We start from the raw sequence: 24223 nt of genomic DNA, 5'->3' as shown, positions 1-24223 counted from the left end.
GAATGCAAACTTACCTATGGGAATAGATATTTCCTTTCATTGAAACTGATTATAAACCAGCCAGGAAATAACTGAATTGGCAGAACTGTAGGTGTAGCAGCATTTAGATGGACGACAGAACAGGGTAAGTCAGAAGTGACTAATACTAATAACCCTTTACTCTGGATGAGCTTCAGCCATGCCAGATCCACAGGCAGGTTTGATTAGAATTTGTCCATCAGTTTCATATCCCACAAATCACTCTGTTCTTCAACACTCAAACCAAAATAAGTCATAGAAACACCTTTGACTAAATATTTTGTTCCACATACTAAAGAGCTAATAGCTGACATGCTTAAAGTAAGTTCACACAAATGAACCTGGCCACTGGTAAGCTGCATCTTTTTTACATGTAAACAGAAGTCTGATGAGAAATAAATGCATACTTAAAAAATAGTGATAAGCACATGAAGTGTCTGCCTTATTATCTTTCATCTAAGGCCTATTTTTAAATGGAAATATGGGCTTGACTTGGTCCATCAGCAACTAAATTGACAAAAATAATAGTTTTCAGCAGGCATCAGTCTTCTTCCTGCTTTAGAGCTGAAGCATAATTGGGATACTAGCAGAAAAATAATTGTTCCCTACATTCCGCACTAGTCCCAAAAAAGTGAAGTTGTTCATGCAAAAAGTAAGAGCTACGGCTTAAGAAATCTAACATACTATATGTGTAACGGCAGAAAGTATATTCATGATAAAATTGTATAATACAATGTCGGAATTACTATACTCAGTCATTTTAAACTGGTCTACAAACAGAACATTATTTCACTATGGTATATTCTCTACGGTTTGAACATTTTACAGCATGAGTTGAGATGTGCATGAGAACTGGAAGCCATTCAAAAGAAAAGTGTAAAGTGAGGTGTGTTTATCCTTACAATCACTAGTAAATTACTATCTCAAAATCACCCACTAGGTTTACATTAATTTTGCCTACTTATTGGACATATCATGAAGTTATGCTGCTTTCTGCCTTGAATTCCTTTGTGGAATAACTTGCATAGTTGAAAGTATGATACTATATAATGTCAGTGATCCCAGAACTTAGCCCACACTAGATATGGATTTTGGTCTTCCAGGCTGAACAGCAGGAGGTAAGAGATGCAGAAGGATGGCAAAAAAGGAGGACAGACTGGAGAGCACAGGACAGCAGGTTTAAGCTATTAGTGCAACATTAGTTATGTTTGAGCTTCCATTCAGTTGACGCTTCTGCTCATACACTACACTGCAAAAGTAAGGTTAAGCTACAGATATGCAGATTTAATGGGGTAGTATGCAGAAAAGCATCATATGGCTGACACTGAAGGTTCTTAAGTTCTCTTAAGAAAAACTGTGCCCGGAATGTGTTTTATTGCTTGTAGATCTTCACTAAACATGTTGCACATTTTTTTCATTAGTAACATTAAAATCAAAGGATTGATTTGTCAGCCAACTTCCCAGCCAGGACTTTCTTCTCCCCTGATCCCTGCAGGTCACTGACAACATACTAGGTATTGGAAGCAGAACCTTGTCAACAGAATGTCCCTTAGGAAAATGAGTGAGACGCTAATTAAAAAGTGCAAGGAGCACCAACCCACACAGCCTACCTGGATAAGAGAACAGAGATGTCAGCTGGCTGAACGACCACAAAAACAAAACAATATTTCAGACAGGACCATGTTGTTATTAAAACTATATAACCAAAACTCAGGACAGTAAGATGTGCAAAGGAAGCAATGTTTTAAAGCCTGTCTTCCCATGGCATACATACTTCCCCAGTTCAGTCCTACTACAAGGAGAAAACCAGAGAACAGAGATCTAAGTAGTCCTTTGCCTAGTGGGTTAGCAAGCAATAGCTGTATTGCAAACAAAGTACACAGTACTTTTTTCTACCCATGCATCAAACTCCAAGTTAAAACAAACACTATTAATCTGAGATTTAGATTTTATGACACATGGTGCTATCTGACCTTGGAGGTGGGCCGTAAGTCTCTGGTTAATGCACAAGTCTCTGCTGCCATCAGCTCAAACACTGATTATCAAAAATAATTTAAAAACACACAATATGCAGATATCCAACAGATTATTATTTTTTCCTAATGTTCTGGGATTTTCTTAATGCAGGCTTTCAAAGAAAAACATTAACAGATTCAGCAAGACAAACAAGTCTCCTTAATTAACAAATTTCCATTTTGGTAATACCTTGATCTCCAATATATGTAAATATTTTTATTCAGGCTGCTAATCACAAGGCTTAACAGCCTTGAGCTTGTTTTATGCCCTAAAACATAACTTCAAGAAGTTTACTGGTACCCTTGACTGATTAATTTCTCAGGGATTTATTTATTTATTATTATTGCAAGCTAAATTGTTAAGTCTCACATGCTGAAGTAATTTCTCATAAAGTCATCTGAAGCTGCTTCTTGAAAATGACTTTTTTTATATATATCTTGGGTCCTATTATCTGCACTCACTGCTCAGTTTTACCAGTCCAGATTTTTGATCCTTGAAGTATTCCCAAATCTAAATTTCTGAGATTAAACAACATGGCATTAAGGACCATAATGATCTGTTTTGCTTGGGTTGGTTTGCTGTGGAGGAGGGAAGAGAAGAAAGAAGATTCAACTGTGTTTTCAGGTATCCTCTGACCACTGGTACCAGAGTATGCTCAAATCTCTTCCCAGCATGAACTAAAACTACTTCAACTAATTGCTGGTTCCATTACTTACGTAATTTCATTACCCCTTGATTGTTTACTTGGCAGTATGTACTATCAAAGAAACACCAAGTCAAATGTAACGCTTTTAAGCTTAAAATTTAGGAAGTTGCTCAAAATACAATTCAGTATTACTGTCCTCCAGATGACACACTCAAAACCAGATGACTACAATTAAGTGTACATCATACAACAGCTAACATGACAAACAAAATAACAGGTTAGATTATTTTCTGAGAAAATATAATTAAGGTGACACAAGAATCTCATCTGACTATTGATTCCATGGTGCTATTTTGTCAGTCTCGATCTATGTGACATAATTTGTGTCATAAGTATACGTTAACATGTCCCCTCCCCTCCCTGCGCCCCAACAGCAAAACAACTTTTTATGGACTTGAGCAGTTGCCAGCTACTTCTGCTTCTAACACTAAAACTGTTATAGCCCAGAATTACCTCTAACCTAGTCCAGACGAGCTAACTTGTGTCCTGAAAGTACCATACAGGCATTAGTGTGCCTGTTAATGAAGCACCAGCTTGGCTGTGTTGCAACCTTTAGTAATGAATGAAGGAAGCCTATGCGCTACCCTGTGTTTGCTTCCCGTGGTTCATCATAATTATCTCAGTCAGATATAGATAAGCATTTAATTCAATTATGTCTCATCCATTTTCTCCAGTCTTGAACAGGAAAACAGAGACATTTGTCTATCCTTCTCTCACTGGAGGGAAAAGAACAACCAAGAGTAAAATCAGTGAACAATGCTGACCTTAAATGACCTCTTACTACACTCTTCTGGGCCGAGAGAGCATTGTGCATTGCCATATACAGGTGTAGTTAGACCACGCTTATTTTTTCCACCCTCACTAGTTTATTCAGTCACAGGCAATGCTGTACCAGTAACCTCAACCCTCCCAAATTTTAAAGTAAACCAGGAATTACCAGGTAAGCAGCAGCCATGACGTACTGAACCATAATAGAGGAAACACCAATCTTACCTTCACAAACTGGGCAGCACTCCCCAGGGACTTTAACGGGATTTAGACAGCTCTGCCCGCAGGCCGTTGCAACGCAGTGCGGGTCTCCGTTGATGCACTGGCAGAAAGTACAGTCGTCCTCTCGCCAGCGGTCTCCATGAGCCTGGATCTGACCGTTGGCATAGCAGCCAGCAGGGTTATTTACTGGGTAAACTGGGTCTGAAATGAGAGGAATTGCGAGAGAACAGTTAGTTTTATCTTCCCTTTTATGCCTAAACTTTATATATGAATAACATATATACCGTGATTTCACATTACTTTGAAAGGGTTAAGTGCAGCCACTATCAAAGCTTAAAAGAACCACACTGTGGTATACAGTGATAAAAGACGACAGGTAACAATGTAGGTATTTCAATACTGAAATCTACTGCTGAAAAAGTTATGTCAACTTCTACTGAACATTCATAAATTCAGATATTTATAACTATTTCACCTCAAATTTTGTATGCAACAAGCAGATCTAGAATGGAAAATGGATCTACAAATGGCTGAGTCATGTATTTTAACAGGCTTAATTTTTGGATTTGCTGATTTTATTCTTCAAAACAAAATTGATCTTAGCTCTATTGATACATTTTTTGTACCAACTTAACAAGTCTGAGGGGAACTGAAAACACCTCACTGAACCGCCGGAAAAACTCCTGTCAGCATCGCACCACACTTTTATAGATGAGACCTCTGGCACATTTCCTGCTGGAACAAGGAGTCTTCCTCAGGCTACATCTCATCACAGATTTGGAGATGTACTAGTTTTCCTGCACAGATTAGCTAGCTCAGTTTTCAATTTCATTTTTCAGTTGGAGCTTTTCACCGTTAAAAGCTACAGGGCCCATTTACCTGTTAGCCATCAAATTAAGACCGGGGTATTTACATAACAGAGGTTTGGGGGATATACTTTACGTAAGATTTCTCATCATGTTTCACGACAATAAATAATGTGACTCTGTATATGCTAACTGTGAAGATTCACAGTGAAACTGCGCACAACTTCCACCTCTACCTGGCATTCACTCCCATCCTGAGTTTTAGTGATAGTCCCAGTTTTAGCAAAATGGGTTAAGCCAACACAAAACACAGGTGTTTGGGAAGACACTTAAAAATTAAGATGTTTCCTGATCTCTTAACTTAACACCTTTCTTGTTTTAGGATTACCTTGCATCTGCAATTAACTATTTTGACCTAGCCCAAAATCAAATCATACACAAACAAATGAAGTGAATTTTATCATTCAACTCAGGTATGGGATTCTGACTGACAGAGGAATACAGAGAAAGCACAGAAAAGCCATATAAGACTTGTGTTATTTGCAATAGTCTTTTATGTCAGTCAAAGCACAAAGTTCCTGGTACTCTTGAAAGGTCAGTAGTATTTAAAGCTATAAATTGAGTCCAGCAAATTACATTTCCTAATGCTGGGGAATCCTACAGGACTTTGAGAAAAAATTCTTCCTGGAGCTAAGGCAAGAAGGGCTTGTGCCTGTACTGAACAATGCACAGGAAATCTACCATTTGCCATTTAAAATTATTGCAGAAAAGAAGAACGCATTATATTTCTTTATATTTCTATCATCAAGAAAACATTAGTAGGAAAAAATTAATCACCTTGAAAATCAGTCATAAAATAATCAAACAGAAAGAGAACAGGTACAAAAAAAAATGCCACCTCTTCACCAACTGGAAAAGCGTGAATGGGTGGACTGCTGCACATACATTCTGCCCGTTTAAAAGACTTACCTTACCAATTTAGGCATCACCTAACATAACATGAGTTATTCAGAAAGACAATCAGAGCTTTCTTTTTTCTTTTTAAAGGAACCAGGAAAATAAACAACATATATCTTATTATCCAATCATCCAGAAGTGAGAAATCAGACTTCCTTGATCATAGAATCATAGACTAGTTCGGGTTGTAAGAGACCTTTAGAAGTCACCTCGTCCAACCCCCCTGCAATGAGCAGGGACATCTGCAATTGGATCGGGCTGCTCAGAGCCCCGACCACCCTGACCTTGAATGTCTCCAGGGATGGGACATCTACCACCTCTCTGGGCAACTGGTGCCAGTGGTTCACCATCCTCATTGTGAAACATTTCTTCCTTACGTCTAGTCTAAATCTACCCTCTTTTAATTTAAAACCATTACCCCTTGTCCTATCGCTACAGGCCCTGTAAAAAGTTTGTCTCCATCTTTCCATATAAGCCCCCTTTAAGTACTGAAAGGCCATAATAAGGTCTCCCCGGACCCTTCCCTTCTCCAGGCTGAACAACTCCAACTCTCTCAGCCTTTCTTCACAGGAGAGGTGTTCCAGCCCTCTGACCATTTTCGTGGCTCTCCTCTGGACCTGTTCCAACAGGTCCATGTCTTTCCTGTGCTGAGGGCTCCAGGGCTGGACGCAGGACCCCCGGTGGGGTCTCACCAGAGCGGAATAGACGGGCAGAATCCCCTCCCTCGACCTGCTGGCTTGATTTAGTGCTACAAGCCCTATCAGAAAAGCATGCAACAGAAATAAGCAAGTCAAGCAGTGCTGGATGATTTGATAAAAGACTGTGTAAATTGGCATCTCAGCTGAGCAGAAATTAAACCACAGCCATTATGCGAAAAAGTAGATTGTACTCGATAATTAGAAGTCATTATCCATTTTATTCTATCTACTAAGGACCTGCCTTAAGAAGAAATTCCTACTGCAGGCCTAACAGATACCAACTCATCAAACCCAAAATGAAATGTTAACAGGTTTTCTTGATAGTCCGATTCAGAGGCTGCAAAAATGAAGAATCAACTTTTTACACTGTATGATGATATGGCAGAGCAATTTATTGATAAATCATAAGATAGTTGAGTATTTAAATCACCAAAGAGGATGACAGACATATCTAGAACTGTAAGTCCAATGTGGAAAATCAGCATCTACATCTCAGTATGACAGAGCTGATGATGCACTGTTTATGTATCTATACACATTGTCATAATGATTTCATAATGCCAATCTCAGAATATTCACGTAAGTAAAAAAGTAATAATTACAGGAAAAAACAACCAATTTCACATATTCTATGAAGTCAGCAGCGCATATAGCAATTTCTTCAGGAGTGGATCTGCACTTCCTCAGTAAGGGTTTCACCACATTAGACCTGCCTTCTCTAAATTTTTTCATTCTGTCATTAAATGATGCTATAACACTGAATCTTTTTTTCCCCCCACAGCTTGAAGGCTCTTAAAAGCATAGGCACAACTGTACCAGGAAAGACCAAGAAGTCCAGCATCCTGTCTCCAACTATAGTGAGCAATGAATATCTGGACCAGATCTTAAACACAGGGCAAACATGGACTGCTATCTCTTTAGAATATTTAAGCCTACAGCATTTGTGTTTCAACTTCTCAACATGTGAACACCATGTATCAACCTATCTGATATGAAATGATACACTAAAATATATAAAAATACAAATACTCTTTAAAGAATTACTTCCTACTTCTGAATTTACCCACTCTGATATTTCATTATCCAGATTCTGGGTTTTTTTTAAATCTCTGAAGAAGTTTGCAATAGTTTGTAACAAAACAAGCCACCAAAACACTATCTCTCACTAGATCCTGTGCTGACTGAGAAGGTAAAACTCTTATAGCTGCCTCTTTTAGACTAATTTTTACGAGGTTCTTTACTTCATAATTCTGTGTTTGAATGGAGCACAGCTAAAATGGACCATTTGGCTTATTTGCTCCTGCAAGGAACTAGAGGAACACTGAAATCAAGTACACTACGAAGTGTCTGAAAGTGATGTTAATAATCAGATTCCTCTCCTCTTAGGAAGAGATTTGAGGTTTCCAGCTTATTTTGCTTATTGGGAAGTCATTCCTACGTTCACCTTTAAACCCAGGCACCAGGAGCACTTCACAGGCCCTTGTCTATGTCGTGACCCGCACTGGGGCAAGACCCAAGTGCAGAGCACCAGCCCCACCTCCCTCTGCTGGAATCCTGGTTGCATTCTAGTGGAAGAGGTGTCAAATATTTTCTAGCGTAAGCAAGAGGGTCAACATGAAATTTCCCACAGAATCCTTTTCAGGAGGACTGCAGGCCCAGCAACCAGAGAAGGCGGCTGTCAAACAGGGCAAAGGAGGAAGAGAAAAACATCAAAGTCCGATTACTGCCCCAGTTCTTTGCCGTAACTGTAGAGGGGAGTCGGTGTATGCGTTGCTCTAGCCGAACAGAACACGGCTGGAAGAAGCAGCCTGCAAAGCAGTGGAAACGTGCCTTAGGGCCACCACTGCTGCGTTGTAGAAACCTGTCCAAATACCTGGTGCAGAAATCGGGAAAAGTTTCTTCTGTCCTTTGGGAAGAAGGCCCCCAAAAAAGTACTGCACACCTGACCGTGTCTGAGGAAGTTCTGGCGCAGGAGGGAAAGGAAACCCAAACAGCTCTATATAAAAAGGGCAGAGTGCCAACATCAGAGAAGCACTGCAAAAAACAAGATGGCACAGACACAGCAAAAATGTGAAAATAAACTGAATTAAGGAGGAATCTGCAAACTTTATGAGAACAAAATAAAGCGCTTGTTTGCTCATTTGCATTGAAAAGCAAATGAACAAAAGCAGCTGAATTAATAAGCAAACAGCATTAAAAAGATACTGTACCTTCACACACTGGGCAGCACTCTCCTTCTGGCACATAGTACCTGTCGCAGTGTAGCTCACCACACTGGGCAGAGAAACAGATAGAGACTCCACCTTGGCACCGACAGAAACGACAAGCATCCATTCGAAACATGTCTCCATCATAATATTCCATGCTGTTAAATATGCAAGTTGGCTTCACTTCTGAAAGAAGATTGAAAAAAAGTATTTTACACACATTGATAAATGGGAAATAGTTAAACTCATGTTGCTACTGACAAAAACGGATATAAAGAGGCAGCTGTTTTTTCTTGCATTTTTTAAACTCAAATACGTATTTTTAAAAACGGCGTACTTTATTGTTTGTTTCAACAATGGAAAAAAATAAAATGCTATTAAAAATTACTTTCAGAGCAATTATTTACAGTTAAAAGCCTCCATTTTAAAAATTAAAATACTGAAGGAAGGTTAAGGCACTGGTATTTCTTCATAGGTGTTACTTATTTCTCATTCTGGATGAGCCAAAAGCTACTTCAAATTTCAGCACACGAAGCAATAGATTTTTCTGTTGTAAGAGGAGAGTTTCTGATGTTTGTTAAGCGTAATCTTCCTTTCTGCAGGACTCTGTACACAGGTGGATAAATTGCACCAAAGCTGTCCAATCCATAGAGATATGCTTAAAATACCCCCCTAGAAATGTATTTTGTGACTGCATGATCTGTTATGCAGAACTGAATACTTCCCAGTTCAAGCAACCTGGAGCTGTACTAGTCAGTTCACATTTATACTCCCTACAGAAAATAACCTCAATTGTAATAAATATTTATGCAACCACTTCAGTGTTTCAGAAACACAAGATGACTATTTCTTGTATGCCTCCATCTACAGCAAAGCCCTAACGTATAATTAAATCCAAACTTCGTGGGAAACTAAAAGCCTCTGAAAATTCCTAAGTATTTTGGGAAGGACATTGCCTATTTACTTTTTTAGCATTAAAAAAAAAAAAAGATGCTAACTAAAACAATGAAACAGTTTGCAGATTTAACCACTTTTTTTTTTCTTTTCTTTTTATACCAGAGAGGTTTGGTTCCAGATTATGAAGCAGATGAACCTCCACCACCTACTGCCAGCAGAGCGTATCCTGTTCAACCAGCCTGACACACACACACCCCACCATGCAGCTCCACAGCTCCGGGCTGAATCGTTGTGACTCAAGACACCGTAGAAGAAATACTCCAAATTTTTGTTCAACTATAATACACCACATTAGTCATTAGGAAATCATGACTTCACATTTTCATCACTACATTACTCAATGACTTAAGCCTTCTCCCTCTTCCCCACTCTAAAATAAACTTTTTGGCCTTCTATGACACTAGCCCAAGATACCTGAAAACAGCTACCTGAAGTAAAAGAGTATCTAGTAAACAGATGTATTTTTTCAGAAGCTGCGAATCTAGCAGTCTTAAAAGCCAGAGGTTCTACAAACAGGAAGCTATTTATTTCAGCAATAAGGTCAAAATTAAAAACATTACCAAACTGTAGATGAAACCACATTTCATTACATCTAATCTAAATATAGCAAAGGAAAGAAAGGGAAATTGCCTGTGTTGCTGATTTCTGTAGAATACATGCAAAAGACTATCTACTTACTTACATGTGTAATGCCCAGCCACATAAGGTTGAAAACTGAAAACCACACTTTGTAGTCAGGTGATTTTTCTTTTTTGGTTAGTGCTTAATCTCACAGAGAGAAGATTCCTTTCCACCCACCCCAATCCTCTTACTCTGGGGCTAAAAATTTTTTATCTGAGTTACTCTTGACAATGAAACAGGTTTTCTTTAGAACTCTAAAGCATTTTGGGGACTCTAGTATTTCTTTCCTCATAGACTTACATTGAGCTCCAGCCTCGAGTCATTTAATATGATTGTAAAGCATTAGAGCTGAAACTTGGAAGTATCCTGAGCAATGTTTGATTTTTATATGCCTGTTCTGTCTTCAAGGCATAATGTAGAAAGCAGCATTTAAAAAAAAAAAAAAAAGTGAGAGGAGGAAATACCACTGTGTCCGGGAAAACAGCTATGACCTCATTAGAAAGCAATTCACATAAACAAACACTTGAGAAAAATTTCAAGTTTATGTAGCTCAAGCTGTTAGTCTAAAAACCTTCTCAAAAAGGAAAGAGTGCCAACACAACTCAAAAGGCCTTTAATCCATTTGCTTCGGACTTCACTGTTTTGATAACAGCTTTCCAGATTTTTACTGATTCCCTCCCCAAACAGTAGATCGGAATTCCTGCCTAGTTAGAAGTAGAAACATTGTTCTTCCATGAATTACCATTCATTTTTAAAATGTCTGAACAAGACCAAGCAAGGAACTCTAAATCCTAAAAGGAAACAGTATGTTTCATTCCTACAATGAAAACCACCACAGAATTTCACTGTATGTGTATTTTAACTGTCCAGATTTATGGTAGGTAGTGTGTACATTCATACTAAACTACTGACCTAAGCCTATACATCCATCTACCACACAAGGATTACTTGTGTTAAAACCATATGTAAGACAGCAGTCTTAAGACTCGGTCAAGCCAAAACAAGCACTAAATGAAGAATTCTAGCTTCAGATACTTACGAAGTGGGAGCTTAATGAAAGAGTGAGCACCACGCTGTGGAACTCTAACGATGCATGTCTTCCACCAAGATATGCTGAAAGATTGTCTCAGTTCTCTCTCTTTTTTTTTTTTTAAATTGCTAGATTTATTGCCTTACTGATCTATGTATGGCAGCCACAAAGGAGTGAAAGAACATAAAAATAACATTAAATAAATGCGTCTTTTTTTAAAGGCCAGTAACCAGGAATCCACTGTTCTGCCAATAAAGAGAATACTATAGGTAGAATTCTTCAGGTACCAAAACTTTGCTGCGTGACAAAGTACTTTAAATTGACTGACCTTCACAGCACAAAGCGCTTGAACGTATCCGAAACCCCAAATCCTTTGCTGATGCAGACTACCACAACGCAACAGTGGGCACGAGAGACACCCAAGCCATGGATTCATGAACTTGAATTCAGTGTCTGCCAGCTATCAGATAACCCAGTAACACAAGACTGACCCACCTGTGAAAGGAGCTACCACAGAGCAGACGGGACCCAGAGCAATACTTAGTTTATACTGGCTGGGGAAGGACAGAGGACATCACATCTCTGCTCCTATATAAAAGTTAAGCATGACTAAGAGACTGGACTTGATTCTTGATTTGGCATTAAAGTTCCTGCCACAGAGTTAAATGAGAAATAGTTCTGGCACAAATTTAGGTCTACAGATCTCACAGCCTTTTTGTTCTGGGAGCGAGAGCGCTAAAAGTCAGCGTTGCAGCAAAACACACAGCCTCACACTACACAGACGCAACCTGTGCTTATTTCTTAAGACCTTTATCTCCAATCTGAACTGCAAACAGGCACAATCTGTTTTCTCAAATCAGTTTTCTAAGGTATTTTACCTCATACTTTTAAATCTAATTAAACACTGTTCTATTGGCTGAACTAGCCCAAAATAAAACTTCTGTTATTGAGATTTCTGTAGTTTCCCAATACTTGTGGTTTTCTTTGATTAGCGTCACGGAACAGCTCAGAACCACGTGCAAGTTTGTGAATCCATCCCTTGCGAGGCAGCCATTCTGCACACGGTTACGCCGAGCGCATGAGATGCTTCAGGCATCAGCTGTCTGTAGGCAAGCTTGGGCATTTTCTTTTGTAGTATCAGAAATTCCAGCCCTCCTGAAGCGGAAACGAGATTCAAAACAATTTTCTGTTGTTTAAAGGATTAAAAGGTCTGTGATTCCAGCACTTCCGACGTTTCTTCGGCGTACAGAAGGATTTGTACCAGACTCTTGGAAGGAACTGGGGCAAGTGCTGTGAACTTTCAATTAAATTAAAGGGAAGGAAACTCATAAACTTGAATCCTCTGTCTCTAATAAACAAAATACAGAAAAGCTTTCTGTTTTTAAAAAAACCGTGCTGATAAGGAGTTTCAAAAGGAGGAGACATTTCTTTGGAACTGTCTTCATGGCCCATAACCACGTTAGAGGACAACACACTGTATGCTTTTGTTTCCTTGCAAAAATATAAAAACAAGCTAGGTAGTAAAAAAATATTTGAGTTCTTACTCTTCAGGCTGTCCTGTTTAGTGCAGTGTATACCCTATTAACACAACTGCAGGACCATTAATAATCAGATTTTTACAGTAAGGTTTCTAGCAGAGAAAGTCCGTATCATCACATTAGAAACACTTTTACATCCAGTTGCCACAATCTCTGTATAGTGCTGACTTTCAACAACAGTCTTAAAATTTTCTGTCCACCTCAATAGCAGATCCCAATCCAGTAACCTTCAGGCAGCTTCAGAAGACAGCTCTTTTATAGGTTGATATGTGTCTTTTTTTTTTTTTTTACACACGGTAGACAAGACTGTGAGGTGTTCCCCATAAAGACAGAAGACTTATCACTGTATTGGGTGGAGATTGCATCATGGAAAAGAGCAGGGAAAGACGCCCCAACCGAATCAGCTCTACCCGACACATTCCCAGCTTAATCTTTTCTTTAAAGCCTCTGGTAATGGAGAAACTGCAACCTGCCTATTAAACAATTCCACAGTTTTAACTACTGTTTCCAAGATCAAATCACAGCAAGGGTAATACAAGTTAGACAGAAATGGCAAACAAACAAAAAGGAGATTTCCCAAGTTTCATTACTTTTCCCATCTTTGAGGTATATGAAAAAATAGTCCTACTGTTTTTTACCTTCCTCCAATGTGCAAATTTGTTACTAAGAGGACTCATCCTGGGTGTCCCTGCCTCCATCCTCTCTTAGAGATAAAATGCACGCATTTCTTTCAGTTTTATTTTTTCTTTATCAGGTCATGCTTTTCAGTGTTTGTTTCTATGGGTTCCCTCTAGGCTATCCCCCCTTTGTCTGTACCTCCTTCCAGAAATTCAGCAGTGCCACTTTTTAACATCCTGCAGTAGGTTACAGCCCTACCACAGAAAACCACCAGGAAAGCCAAAGGAGGAGCTGGGGCCACCGTGGGCCATGGCTGGGCTCTAAAACCCCCAATCAGTGACAGATTTTCTAGATAAAAATTGCCAAGCAGTTCTTGGAAGCGAGCCGTGTTCTGCACAGCAGAGGAGTGCGTTAAATCCCAGTAGTCCCCGTCAGTCTATCACAGGAGAAAATACATGTTGTGATCAGCGTAGCCCTGGGCGTGTTACCAGGACACAGCACCACTAAAAGGTACTGGCATAGCCCATCATTCATTGCCAGTACGTATCTGTGGTAAGCCTCCAGTGCATGAGAGAAGTTAAAAATGGCAAGAAAAAAGAATCCCCAAACCTGTTACACAGGGCTGTGGTTTAGCATTGTAACAGGTCTAACCGTTTCTTCCAGTCTGAGAAAAATATTTAATTCTAACCTCGTCCTCCAAAGCGTTGGTAACCTTGTCCAAGTTTAAGCATCTAGAAGTATCTGTGAGTCAGACCATTACTGAAGACACTAGCTTACCAAGAAAAATCACTTTGGCAAAAAACATTACTACTTCAAAGTAAATACTGGAAATACTTACTTTTTTTTTTTTTTAACTTTTAAAACCAGACAGAACTGCACCATCTGGCATTTAATATTCTTTGTATGTGACATACCAACAGTTCCACAGAACCTATCTAGCATCTTGTTTTTCATTAAGTGATATGAATGAAAGAAGTGAGTTAGACTTTGTCCTTATGTTATTTAAAACTTGGTCTCTACCACGCATTGACCCTCTCATGGTGAACCACTGTAAAAGCTTTGAGTTTGGTTTCACATCCAGCTGTGGCCCCAACAATTGCTGCCCCTCCTCTTTTATTGATTTACTTTTTATTTATTTATATGCATCTATAGACTGAATATCTTTACCAGGAATTTTGGGTTGACTGGCCTTTTGACTGGTCTTCAGTTTTCTACATCTTTCTTTTGCCTCCTGTTTTAAATGTAACTGGCAATGACTTGCATTGTTTCAGATGCTTTTCCCACTTGGACTACGGTAAGTATAAACCAAGTTCAGAGGATCTAAAACATTTGACTTGGTTTGTCAGACTGATCCACTTTTTCACCATACTAGACAAAATTCACATACCGTGGCTGGTGATTAGCCATGATTTTCAAACACTGTTCAAATGTTCTGACAGAAGAAAAAACAAGCAAACCAAGAATGAAAACCCCACCCCACAACCACTAAATCTCTCTACCTTTTTGTCATCAGATTACCCTCCTTTAATATTAATCTTCCTTTTACTACTTACCAGCTTGTTACCTTTTGCTCCTCGCAAGCTGCATTTTGCATCTGGTTATTTTTAAGCAGGTGTCTATTTAAAGTCCACCACAAAATTCTATGGTTTTAGATGTCCAGACAGAAATATGCAGTAATGTTTAATTAGGATCAGGACTACATTCAGTTCTCTGCTCTGGGACAGACTGCTACCTTGGTCAAATCCTTATTTTTTAAGAGCACATGGAAAATAAGTTTAATGAGAGTGCAATATAAGTTCTGTCAGGATTAGTGCAATAAATAATGGGAATTCCATGGGAATTAGCTGGTGTCTGTGAGGTGTTTCATTTGAACTCCATTCTTCCTTCTTTCGTGAAGATTTTCCTTGCTGACCTGATATTCCCCATCAAATTCATTCAGTACTTGTTGATATTCCCTTTAGAAACAGGTGATTCTTATTTCCCTTTAGAAATAGTGGAATCACCTTTACCCTTTTCCACACCATGAGCTTAATAATGGAACAGCAATTGCTGTGAGGAGTAAGTGCATCAACAGGAGACATGAAGTGTGATTAAAGGGGGATTTTAATCTCTCTTCCAATGCAGTACCACTGTGTAATAGAGCCACAAGCGTGAAGCAAGCCAGGAGGCACACAGAAAAGAGAAATGCCTCATTTATGCCAGTGGTATCTCCTCAAATGAGGAAAAAAATTACAGAAGCGCTTATAAAACACAGGTTATAAGTCATTGGTGTCATGCCAAGTGAATGAGATTGATGATTTAGGACATCACTTCTATAGCACCATGTGATCATCAGCACAGCCGTATAGAAAGGGTCACAGTCTTGAGTCCCAGGGGAAGTTGTCATCCTTTCTTCACCAGATCAATGCCAGTTCCTTTCATGCATGCATCTAGTAGTCCCATTCTCAACGGCCCGGGCAATGGAAGTCCACACCTCACCTCCGGGGGAAAGGGACGTGAAGTGGGGCTCCAGAGCTGCTCCTGGGAAGGCTGGACTCGAATCACAGCTCGCAGGTGGTTGTGGCAGAAAGCAGCCTGGTCCCCTTGACCTTGGACCACGCTGCCGCATTAACGAGGACCACTCTCACACAAGCAATTTACTGCCTTTCATAAAGCAACCAGAGACCCTTTTAAGGTAGCGGCTGTATTCAAGTAAACCTGCTGAGATGTGGAAGCTCTGACTGACACGAGGAAGCAGCTGCAGGATGCTCGGTAATTGCGCTCTCAAATTTCTAAGGCCCAGCTCGCAGCCAGTATATGCTGTAGCACAACTTGCATTCAGGAGACCCACGCATCAATACCTAATTAGAGAACAGGCATTGGATACTCTCTTGTTTCCAAACACTTCCACTCTTGCCGCACGTGCATCTTTCAATCTCTTTAGATTCATTTGTTGATGCTTGTAACTTAATGCTGAATCTTTTTTTTTTTTTTCTTTCTTACAAACTCTCCTATGAGAAGAGGCAGCACACCAGGAATGCTGGTGAGTAATATATTTTGGGTGGATCCGAAGAAACTCTGAATTAACTTCTGTAAAATGCAGGATTTTGGGAAGGACTGCATCCAGGCGTTCTCTCTCTTAAATGTTCCCCAAATTTGTATCGAATAATCGTATACTATCTAGTATCCTCCAGACGGAAAGCAGATTTCAGGTAAGTGCAAGTAGGGAAACTTCACGGCAACTGGAATAACCTACCTTTAAACAAAGCAATATACACTCTCACTTTCACTGAAACATCCCTTTCCAAGCAGGAGTAAACATTTTTTTAGTGATAAATAATGTTTATAGAATTATATAACAAATTATGATAAACAGCAGGTTACACATGATGGGAAGCTGAAGGACACACCCAATATGCATCTGAAGCATGAAAATAATGATTAGTGTATTGACTTACTGCTGCATTTATAATCAAACTGGTAAAACAAATCCATGATCTGCAAAGAGTGACTACTGCAGAGGTTTCTCTCCCAGCAGATTAATATGCTTTTCTAAGACATATTAACTAAAAGCTAGTTTGAGCCAGTGTGTACTGGTAACAAAGATAACCACACAGAATCTACAGATATATCGTAGAGCATCTCAACCAGTTTTACATTAAATCTAGGAAAAATGTTTGTGAAAGAGTAACCGATCTGTCCCCAGAATGCTGACAAACAACAAAGAGAACAGATTGCAGAGGTTTTACATGGCACGTATTTTGCTGCCCTTATTTATTAACTAACCCCTCAACAAGAGCCCACGCTGCTCTGCACAGGAGCAGACCTCTTTCCTACACGGTCAGGGCAGCCTTCCATCCTCCCTCTGGACGCGCAGCTCCGCACCTGCCACATCAGCACATACCTGCAGTAAGTATTACAGAAGGCTGGCCTGCTTTAACACTCTGCACATCATTAGGGTTACCTAAATACACAATTTAGTTACCCATAATACACAAACCGGATTTTTTGCAGTCTACATACACTTACTTGTAATGGATGCCTTTATTTTAAGGTAGCGCAGATGATCAGTAGTATTCCTGACAGCTTTTTTCTCTGTCCCTTCCCCTCCCCCTGGTAGAATTATTTAATTCTAATATTAAAAAGATGTTATAACATCAGGAAAACTATACTGATATAACTGTGCATGTCCTTTTTATTCCATCCTCTTGCCTGTTATCAGAGGTTTTCAAACACAGAAGTAACTACTGGAACTCGTTGGTAACACTGATAACACAACTCCCCTGCTTACCATCTATAAACCCATTAACTTGCATTTGATTAAAACACACTCTTGAAAAAGGCATCTAATCCTAATTGGAAAGGATGAAGATACGGAATTCAGCATCTTCCTGGCAGTTTGTGCCAAGAGCTAACCACCCTCACTGCTGAGAACAACATGTCCTAGATCTTGCAGATTTGGCTCTTGTTACTTAGATGGCAATTTTTTTTAATGAAGTGAAGAAATTGATCTAAGCCTATCACTGCAAGATAGTTCCTCCATCTGTCACTGATATCTAGGATATCTCTTCTGCACTTGTTAGTATTTCAAGACCCTTCTAAAAACCAGAACTGGGTATTATACTCAACCATCAGTCTCACAAACAACATTGCCACCCTCTTCATTTTAAACTGACAGAAGTATGGTAGGGATTTTATACATATATACATATATATATTTTTTTTACCAGTTTGTCATTTACCTACTAAGTTCTTGTCAGAATTAGTTTTCTAGGAATTTAGAGGTTTTAGAGGTGTGGCTTGCAATATTTGTCCCTGATACAAGAACCACCTAACCATCCTAAAATGTACTTGAAAAAAACCCAATTATAAAGCAGTGCAGATCAAGCTCTATGAATACCCTGTCCTCTTGACAAATATCTGCTATGCAATCCAAACATCAAATACAGAACTCCTCATGAGTAGTTTCACCATTGCTCCCAGCTTGTCGATAAAAATATTTATCATCTTCAGGCTTATAAATATTTCCTCTTTCCAAAATGAAGTATCATTAATAATTGTACCTGGAAGTTTCTCACTTCTAAATATACTTAAAGCACTTTCAAGTGACATCACACAGCATTACTTTCTAAAATCTGACTGTAGCATTAAGTAGCATAAAGACAAATGACCCTTTTAAAAAAAAACGAAACACCAACACAAATATTTAACTTTTCTGACCAGGTTTCTCAGAATTGTTTTTTTTAAAGAGGAACTTATGAAAAAAACAAATAGTTTTCATACTTGCCTATAGTATTTTAATACTGATCTTTTAAGGACATAAACAAGACAAAAGATTATCTCTTCCACAAACCTTTATTTTCCTCCAATCTGGCCTTTCTGCTTCCCTTGCTGGCATCAGCTTCCCTTCAAAAACTCCTATTTTTCCTTCCCATTTACTCTGTCTTTGTAGGCTACTAAGATGAGCATTAAGAATGAGAAAGCCTGAGAGGCAAAAAGAAATCCTGACCCAAAAGCAGGCTGAACCTTTGGAGCGAGTTACAGTGAGCAATAAAGCAATGACACGCAGGGCAACAGTACTCAGTCCAAAATTAATGTAACTCCTTCTTGGAAATAGGATATGAGAACGGCTAAGGACAAAAAAGGTGGGCAATTTAAACATCTCACCTAACACCTAATATAATATATACTGCAACAATTTTGATTGCAGTACCCATAAATAACTTGGGGACTGAAGAGTAACAGGAACGTTAGCAAGGTGGTTTGTACCTTTGAGACTGTTTCACACCAGCAAAGACATCGTATCAGAAATTGGCTTTGCACTTCTGCTCAAAGTACTAACTAAAGTCAATCCCGAATCAAACATTGCATTGAAGTGTGCCACACTGTTAAATCAAATTCAGAAATGATACTTTAACAGAATGACATCAATATGAAACAAAGAACGATGAATATTACTTTAGTATAACAGGTAATATATAAACAAACATTGGGCAACTTGCGTTTAATTCTACAGTATCTACAATCTTATCCCAAATAGTGAAAGAATTAATCTGAAAGCTAAAGAATCTGTGATTCCTCCTGACACAGATTCTTTTATTCACATGAAAGACGCTAATATTTATAAATATCTCTTTAAATGTACTAAGTATTATTTTTGAATCAGCATTTGAATATTTAAAATAATACTACATGTAAATATCACAAACATTCTCCTGGGGAAATGTCTCTCTATGTATGTTTGTGTGCATATGCAATGAAGAATGTAAAATAAAACCTGTTTCAAACATATGATACATGCACCACTAAACAAGATTAAATTTTGCTGATTAAAGATTAAATACTGCTAATTAGTAAATATTACACCAACATATAACTTTTTATGCTCAGGAATTATGTAAGCATGCAACCCTTCATGAATATTTTTCCTCTTCTAGCTACCAATATTCAAATATCTAAGTCTCTTTCCAATTCACCATATAAATCACATATGCATTTCTATACATATTTCTATAGCATAGAGCAGTCCTAAGATACAGTCACTTGCCTAACAAATTCAAGATGTTTAAAACATTTTCTAAACACTTAGACGCAAAGAATGCAAATCAGTCTGTTCTTACACTGACTTACAATTTCCAAAGGTTGTAAAAGCAATTTTAAAAATTGCTTTGCAAATGTTTCTTAAAGTGAACCCCATAGTCTAAACAGCATGCTTTTGTTTATGGTACTGCAACAAGCAGTTGCAGTGTTTTAGCAAAAAATTCACTTCTGAAAGGACTCTAGCATTTGCTACTGGCAAAGGAGTACCTGAAAAACATGCCGTGAGGGACTCCTGCTAAAACTGTAATTCCCTGGGTCACAGGGAAAGTGCTTTAGAAAATAAAGAAACACGACAACTTACAAATCACAGTTTCCCACTTAAGTTTCTCCAGTAAAACTTCCAGTTCCCTCTTAGTAAATGAACCTCAAGAAAATTATTTCTCTTAGATCTTGGCAACATGGTAAAAATAACCAAATGCCCAGCATCTCCCACAGGCAGGTAAAATCCTCCTTTCCAGGTGCAAGAGAAAGCATCACGTACCATTGACACATTCAAAGACATCACAGCACTTGCCAGGTGTTCCATCTCCACGCGAGACTATCTGGGGAACGGAGCCTGCCTCGCACATGGGGAAACCACATAAACCAGAGAGACACTCGCATCTGAAACCAAAGAACAGTGAGGAAAACCCCATAAATAAATTAAGCCATGTATAAGGGGAAAGAATAAGCAAGAGGAAAACAAAGTTGGAGCACAAGTTCCAGTATCAGCATATTCATATCTTAGAATCACCTTTTATTAACCCAACAACCAAGATAGCTTATCAACCTGAAGTTTTTAACCATCCAAACTCTGGTGGTCAAGCAAACAAGAAGGTGGCACTGTGCAACACCAACACTTCTCTAGTGTTGTATGTAAAATCACAGAAAACTGTAGTTACAGACTTGTTTGAAAATAACTGTGTTCTCCAGACTTGCAAAATTAGGCTTCTCCTCCAATTCTCTCTGAAATATCTGAATTGGTGAAACACTAATAGCAGCAACTGCACCCATTAATCAGAGGGATGTTCTCTCATTAGGAAACCATATTATACCCAGTTTTATACAACGAATAATTAAAGAGAAAGGAAGACCATGCAGAATCATTAAATCTAAGTCAAAAGAAAATAATTGCAGGTTCCCTTTTGGTCTTTGATGGTGCTGCCCTCAGTTTGCGGAGAGGGAACCAATTAAATAAGATGCCAAATAATGAGGGAGGCTAGGTATATTAAATACAGCGGTTACTTTTAGAGATTGGATCATTACAGAAAGAATGTTTTCTCCATATAAGTAGTATTTATTTGCTTATTTAAGAAAGCAGCCTCAGGAACTGGAAGACATAAAATCTAGATAAACAACAGTCACATTTGTTTCCAGATTCTCTGCTTTACGATTAACATAATAGTTTAAAAGTCAAACACTTAAGACTTTTGATAAATTTACATTTAACAGAGTTCTTGCCCTGCACAATGGGCACATTATAGGGAGAAGCAGTAATGATTCAATAAAATGCAAGACAAAATGAACAAAGAGAAGTATGTAAAAATCATAATGAGCAACTTCATGGAATAGCACTTAAATTTCTCAATTGTAAATTACAGATCTTTTTGTGAAACACTTGTAGATTAGTTTAGCATACTACAAATACACATGAATTTCAAAAGTAAAAAAAGAACTCTGCACAAGATCCTATATTGCGAGTTAATGAAAATAAGACCTCTACTCGTTAATAACTTTTTCAAATATTTTAAGTATTCCAAGACAACCCCCACATTAAATCACTCATTAGTAAGAAGCATCATCAGCACTTCATGCATTTACTTATTCTTTATGCTTAAAAAGCGAGGAGTTTGGTTCTCCTCTACCATGTGTGTCTCCTTAATTGCCCAACAGCCATTTCATCTCAGACCAGGGTTCAATGAAATGAGGAAGAGCCACCTCTCAACAGCAGGGTTTTAATACCTCTCCCTTTAACCTCATCAGTGTTAGATAATGTTGTTATATTCTCCCCTGTAAGGTGTTACTCAAAAGGAAGTTTGTAAGGAGAAAAACAAGTGAAGTCAAGGAATCTCAGAACCTTTATTATACTCTCCAAAAAGGATCCTTAAAATACTGCATTACAGCAGCCTGTTACTATAAAGGAATAAATTAGTCCTTGGAAAACCAGTATTAATTATACCACAGTTCACAAATAACGTTAAACACGTCAAGATAAAGTGAAGCAATTTAACGCTATGTCCACATATGCACTACAGTACGGTGACAGTTTTGAAACAGGCATTTCAAGGATTTTGTTTTTTTATAATATTGTGCTTACCGTAACAGTAAAGGATAATGAACTAAACCAACAAAAGAATACAGAAACCAAGGTTTTATTTATGACACCCTTGCTTTTGACATTTTCTTCTCAACTTATTTGTAAACACAAAAAAGGGGGGAATGTAATTATTTTCTTTACTGTATGCCCTTTGCCTTCAGAGATGCAGAAGGAAAGAATGCAGAAGCATTATGGCTTTTACTGCATGGGATCAAAAAACCGAAAGGATTTGTGACAGCAGCTTCCCTTTAAGATGACTCTGTAAGTAATCTTACAGAGTTCGGTACTCATATCTCATTTTTCAGACATGCTTGTGTATCTTCTCTATTCTTTGCCTCACATTCATTATCATTGATGATTTGAGTTGCAGGAGAATATAAAATGATTAGATCAGTAACTTGTACTTTTCCCCTCATTTCCCCCCCAAGACCAACAAAAACAACCCCCACCCCCAAAACCAAACAACAAAAAAATATGAATCACGAGATAAATAACATAAGATCAGACAATCTTCCAGAAGGAAGGATGAAAAATATGTTTAAAAGATTGGTGGGAGCCACTGTTCCTTTTTGCAGAAGAGACTCCCTCCCATTCAGAGTAATCAAAGCTTTGCATACTCTTTCACAGTGCAAGCAAACAAAACCCCACGCTCCAAAATTTTATAAATTGACTTCCCATTTGGTTATAAAATAATCCATGCATAGGTGAATGTCAAAGTAGCAAATGGCCTCAGATGGACTTTTAAATAGTCTGCAGTCTTTTCAGCCAGCTCTGCTAGGAAAACCTTTGACCATCATCCAGGCTATTAGCATGGAAAACATTGCTTTGGAGACAGAAATCTTTCAGGGAGAAACTCAAGGAATTCTGGTAGCCGAGCAGGGCTGTAGCACTGCCAAAACAACATCAACTAGAAATCTGGAATAAGAGATCCTGCTCTCAAGGAGGGAGCAAAATGAGCTTTATAGTACTAGGTTTTTCTGAAGCATCTTTTTGAGCAGAGAGACAGACGGCAGAGACGTCGTAGCCCAGCTCTGGGCCCTACCACAGGCAGCTATCCACCTGCAGGGTGCATCTTAGCCTTGGTATCAAGCATTAGCTGTGAAGATGTTCACCAGGCCCCACTGTGATAACGCTGGTGATAGCAGCCATGGTCCTTCCCAAAGTAACTTCTATAAAATTCAGCAGTTCAGACTGCTGATCAGTCAGGCACAATGTTGCTTCTGAGCTGCTCCAGCTATAACCTATAGAACTTGTCTAAGGAAAGCAAACACAGCAGAAGTTACTACAAGGAAACCTTACCAGAGAGAACACAACTTTATACGTTGCCTTCTCTTTTTACATAGCCTGCAGCAACACCACTGCAACATCAAATAGCATGGCGGCACCCAAAAGTTCCAAGATTCAAGGGAGGTCAGTATTTGAGGTACCGAGAAGTTGACATTCCCTGTCTGCCCGTCACACATGTTATTAGCAAAGGCTCTAAGGAAACATGTCTCTTGGGATGTTATACCATAACAGCACTCAAGTCAAGAAGAACATGTCCTTTTAACATGGAAGAAGAGTCCTGCAAGAGAGTATAATGTCCCCTAACAAGAGGGCCCAGAAATTAAAAAACAAGAATCAAACAGTCATGCAATAGACTTCATGGACTGCAGCCTGAAAAGGTGGTGGGATGGCCTTGAAGGAACCAAGAATCCCAAGTAAGAAGACAGCTGTACTGAAAGTTTGAAAATACAGAATCAACCTGACTGGTAAAAGGAATTGTCTCCAGTTCTTCAGGTTAAAAAAGAAAAAATGCCTGTATCAGGAATAGTGTGGCCAGCAGGAGTAGGGAAGTGATCGTGCCCCTGTACTCGGCACTGGTGAGGCCGCGCCTCAAATCCTGTGTTCCGTTTTGGGCCCCTCACTACAAGAAGGATGTTGAGGTGCTGGAGTGTGTCCAAAGAAGGGCAACGAAGCTGGTGAGGGGTCTGGCGCACAAGTGTTATGAGGAATGGCTGAGGGAACTGGGGTTGTTTAGTCTGGAGAAGAGGAGGCTGAGGGGAGACCTCATCGCTCTCTACAACTACCTGAAAGGGGGTTGTGGTGAGGTTGTTGCTGGTCTCTCCTCCCAAGTAACCAGCGACAGGACGAGAGGAAATGGCCTGAAGTTGCGCCAGGGGAGGTTTAGATTGGATATTAGGAAA

At 39.0% G+C, this 24223-nt stretch overlaps 1 protein-coding gene across 1 annotated transcript in view; it reads right to left on the bottom strand.

Moving 5' to 3' along the window:
- Positions 1–24223, bottom strand: part of CRIM1 (cysteine rich transmembrane BMP regulator 1 (chordin-like)) — a 177076-nt gene that overhangs the window by 52950 nt on the left and 99903 nt on the right. Inside the window, exons 5-7 of the mRNA XM_010295556.1 lie at positions 20223–20344; positions 8402–8584; positions 3734–3931 (exon numbers count right to left, since the gene is read on the bottom strand). Coding sequence (XP_010293858.1) covers positions 3734–3931; positions 8402–8584; positions 20223–20344 — 503 coding nt within the window. The remainder of the gene's footprint in view (positions 1–3733; positions 3932–8401; positions 8585–20222; positions 20345–24223) is intronic.

This window comes from Phaethon lepturus, unplaced genomic scaffold, assembly GCF_000687285.1.
Source record: "Phaethon lepturus isolate BGI_N335 unplaced genomic scaffold, ASM68728v1 scaffold15679, whole genome shotgun sequence".
NCBI classification, from domain to species: domain Eukaryota; kingdom Metazoa; phylum Chordata; class Aves; order Phaethontiformes; family Phaethontidae; genus Phaethon; species Phaethon lepturus.
This window is presented reverse-complemented; position numbering and strand designations above follow the sequence as displayed.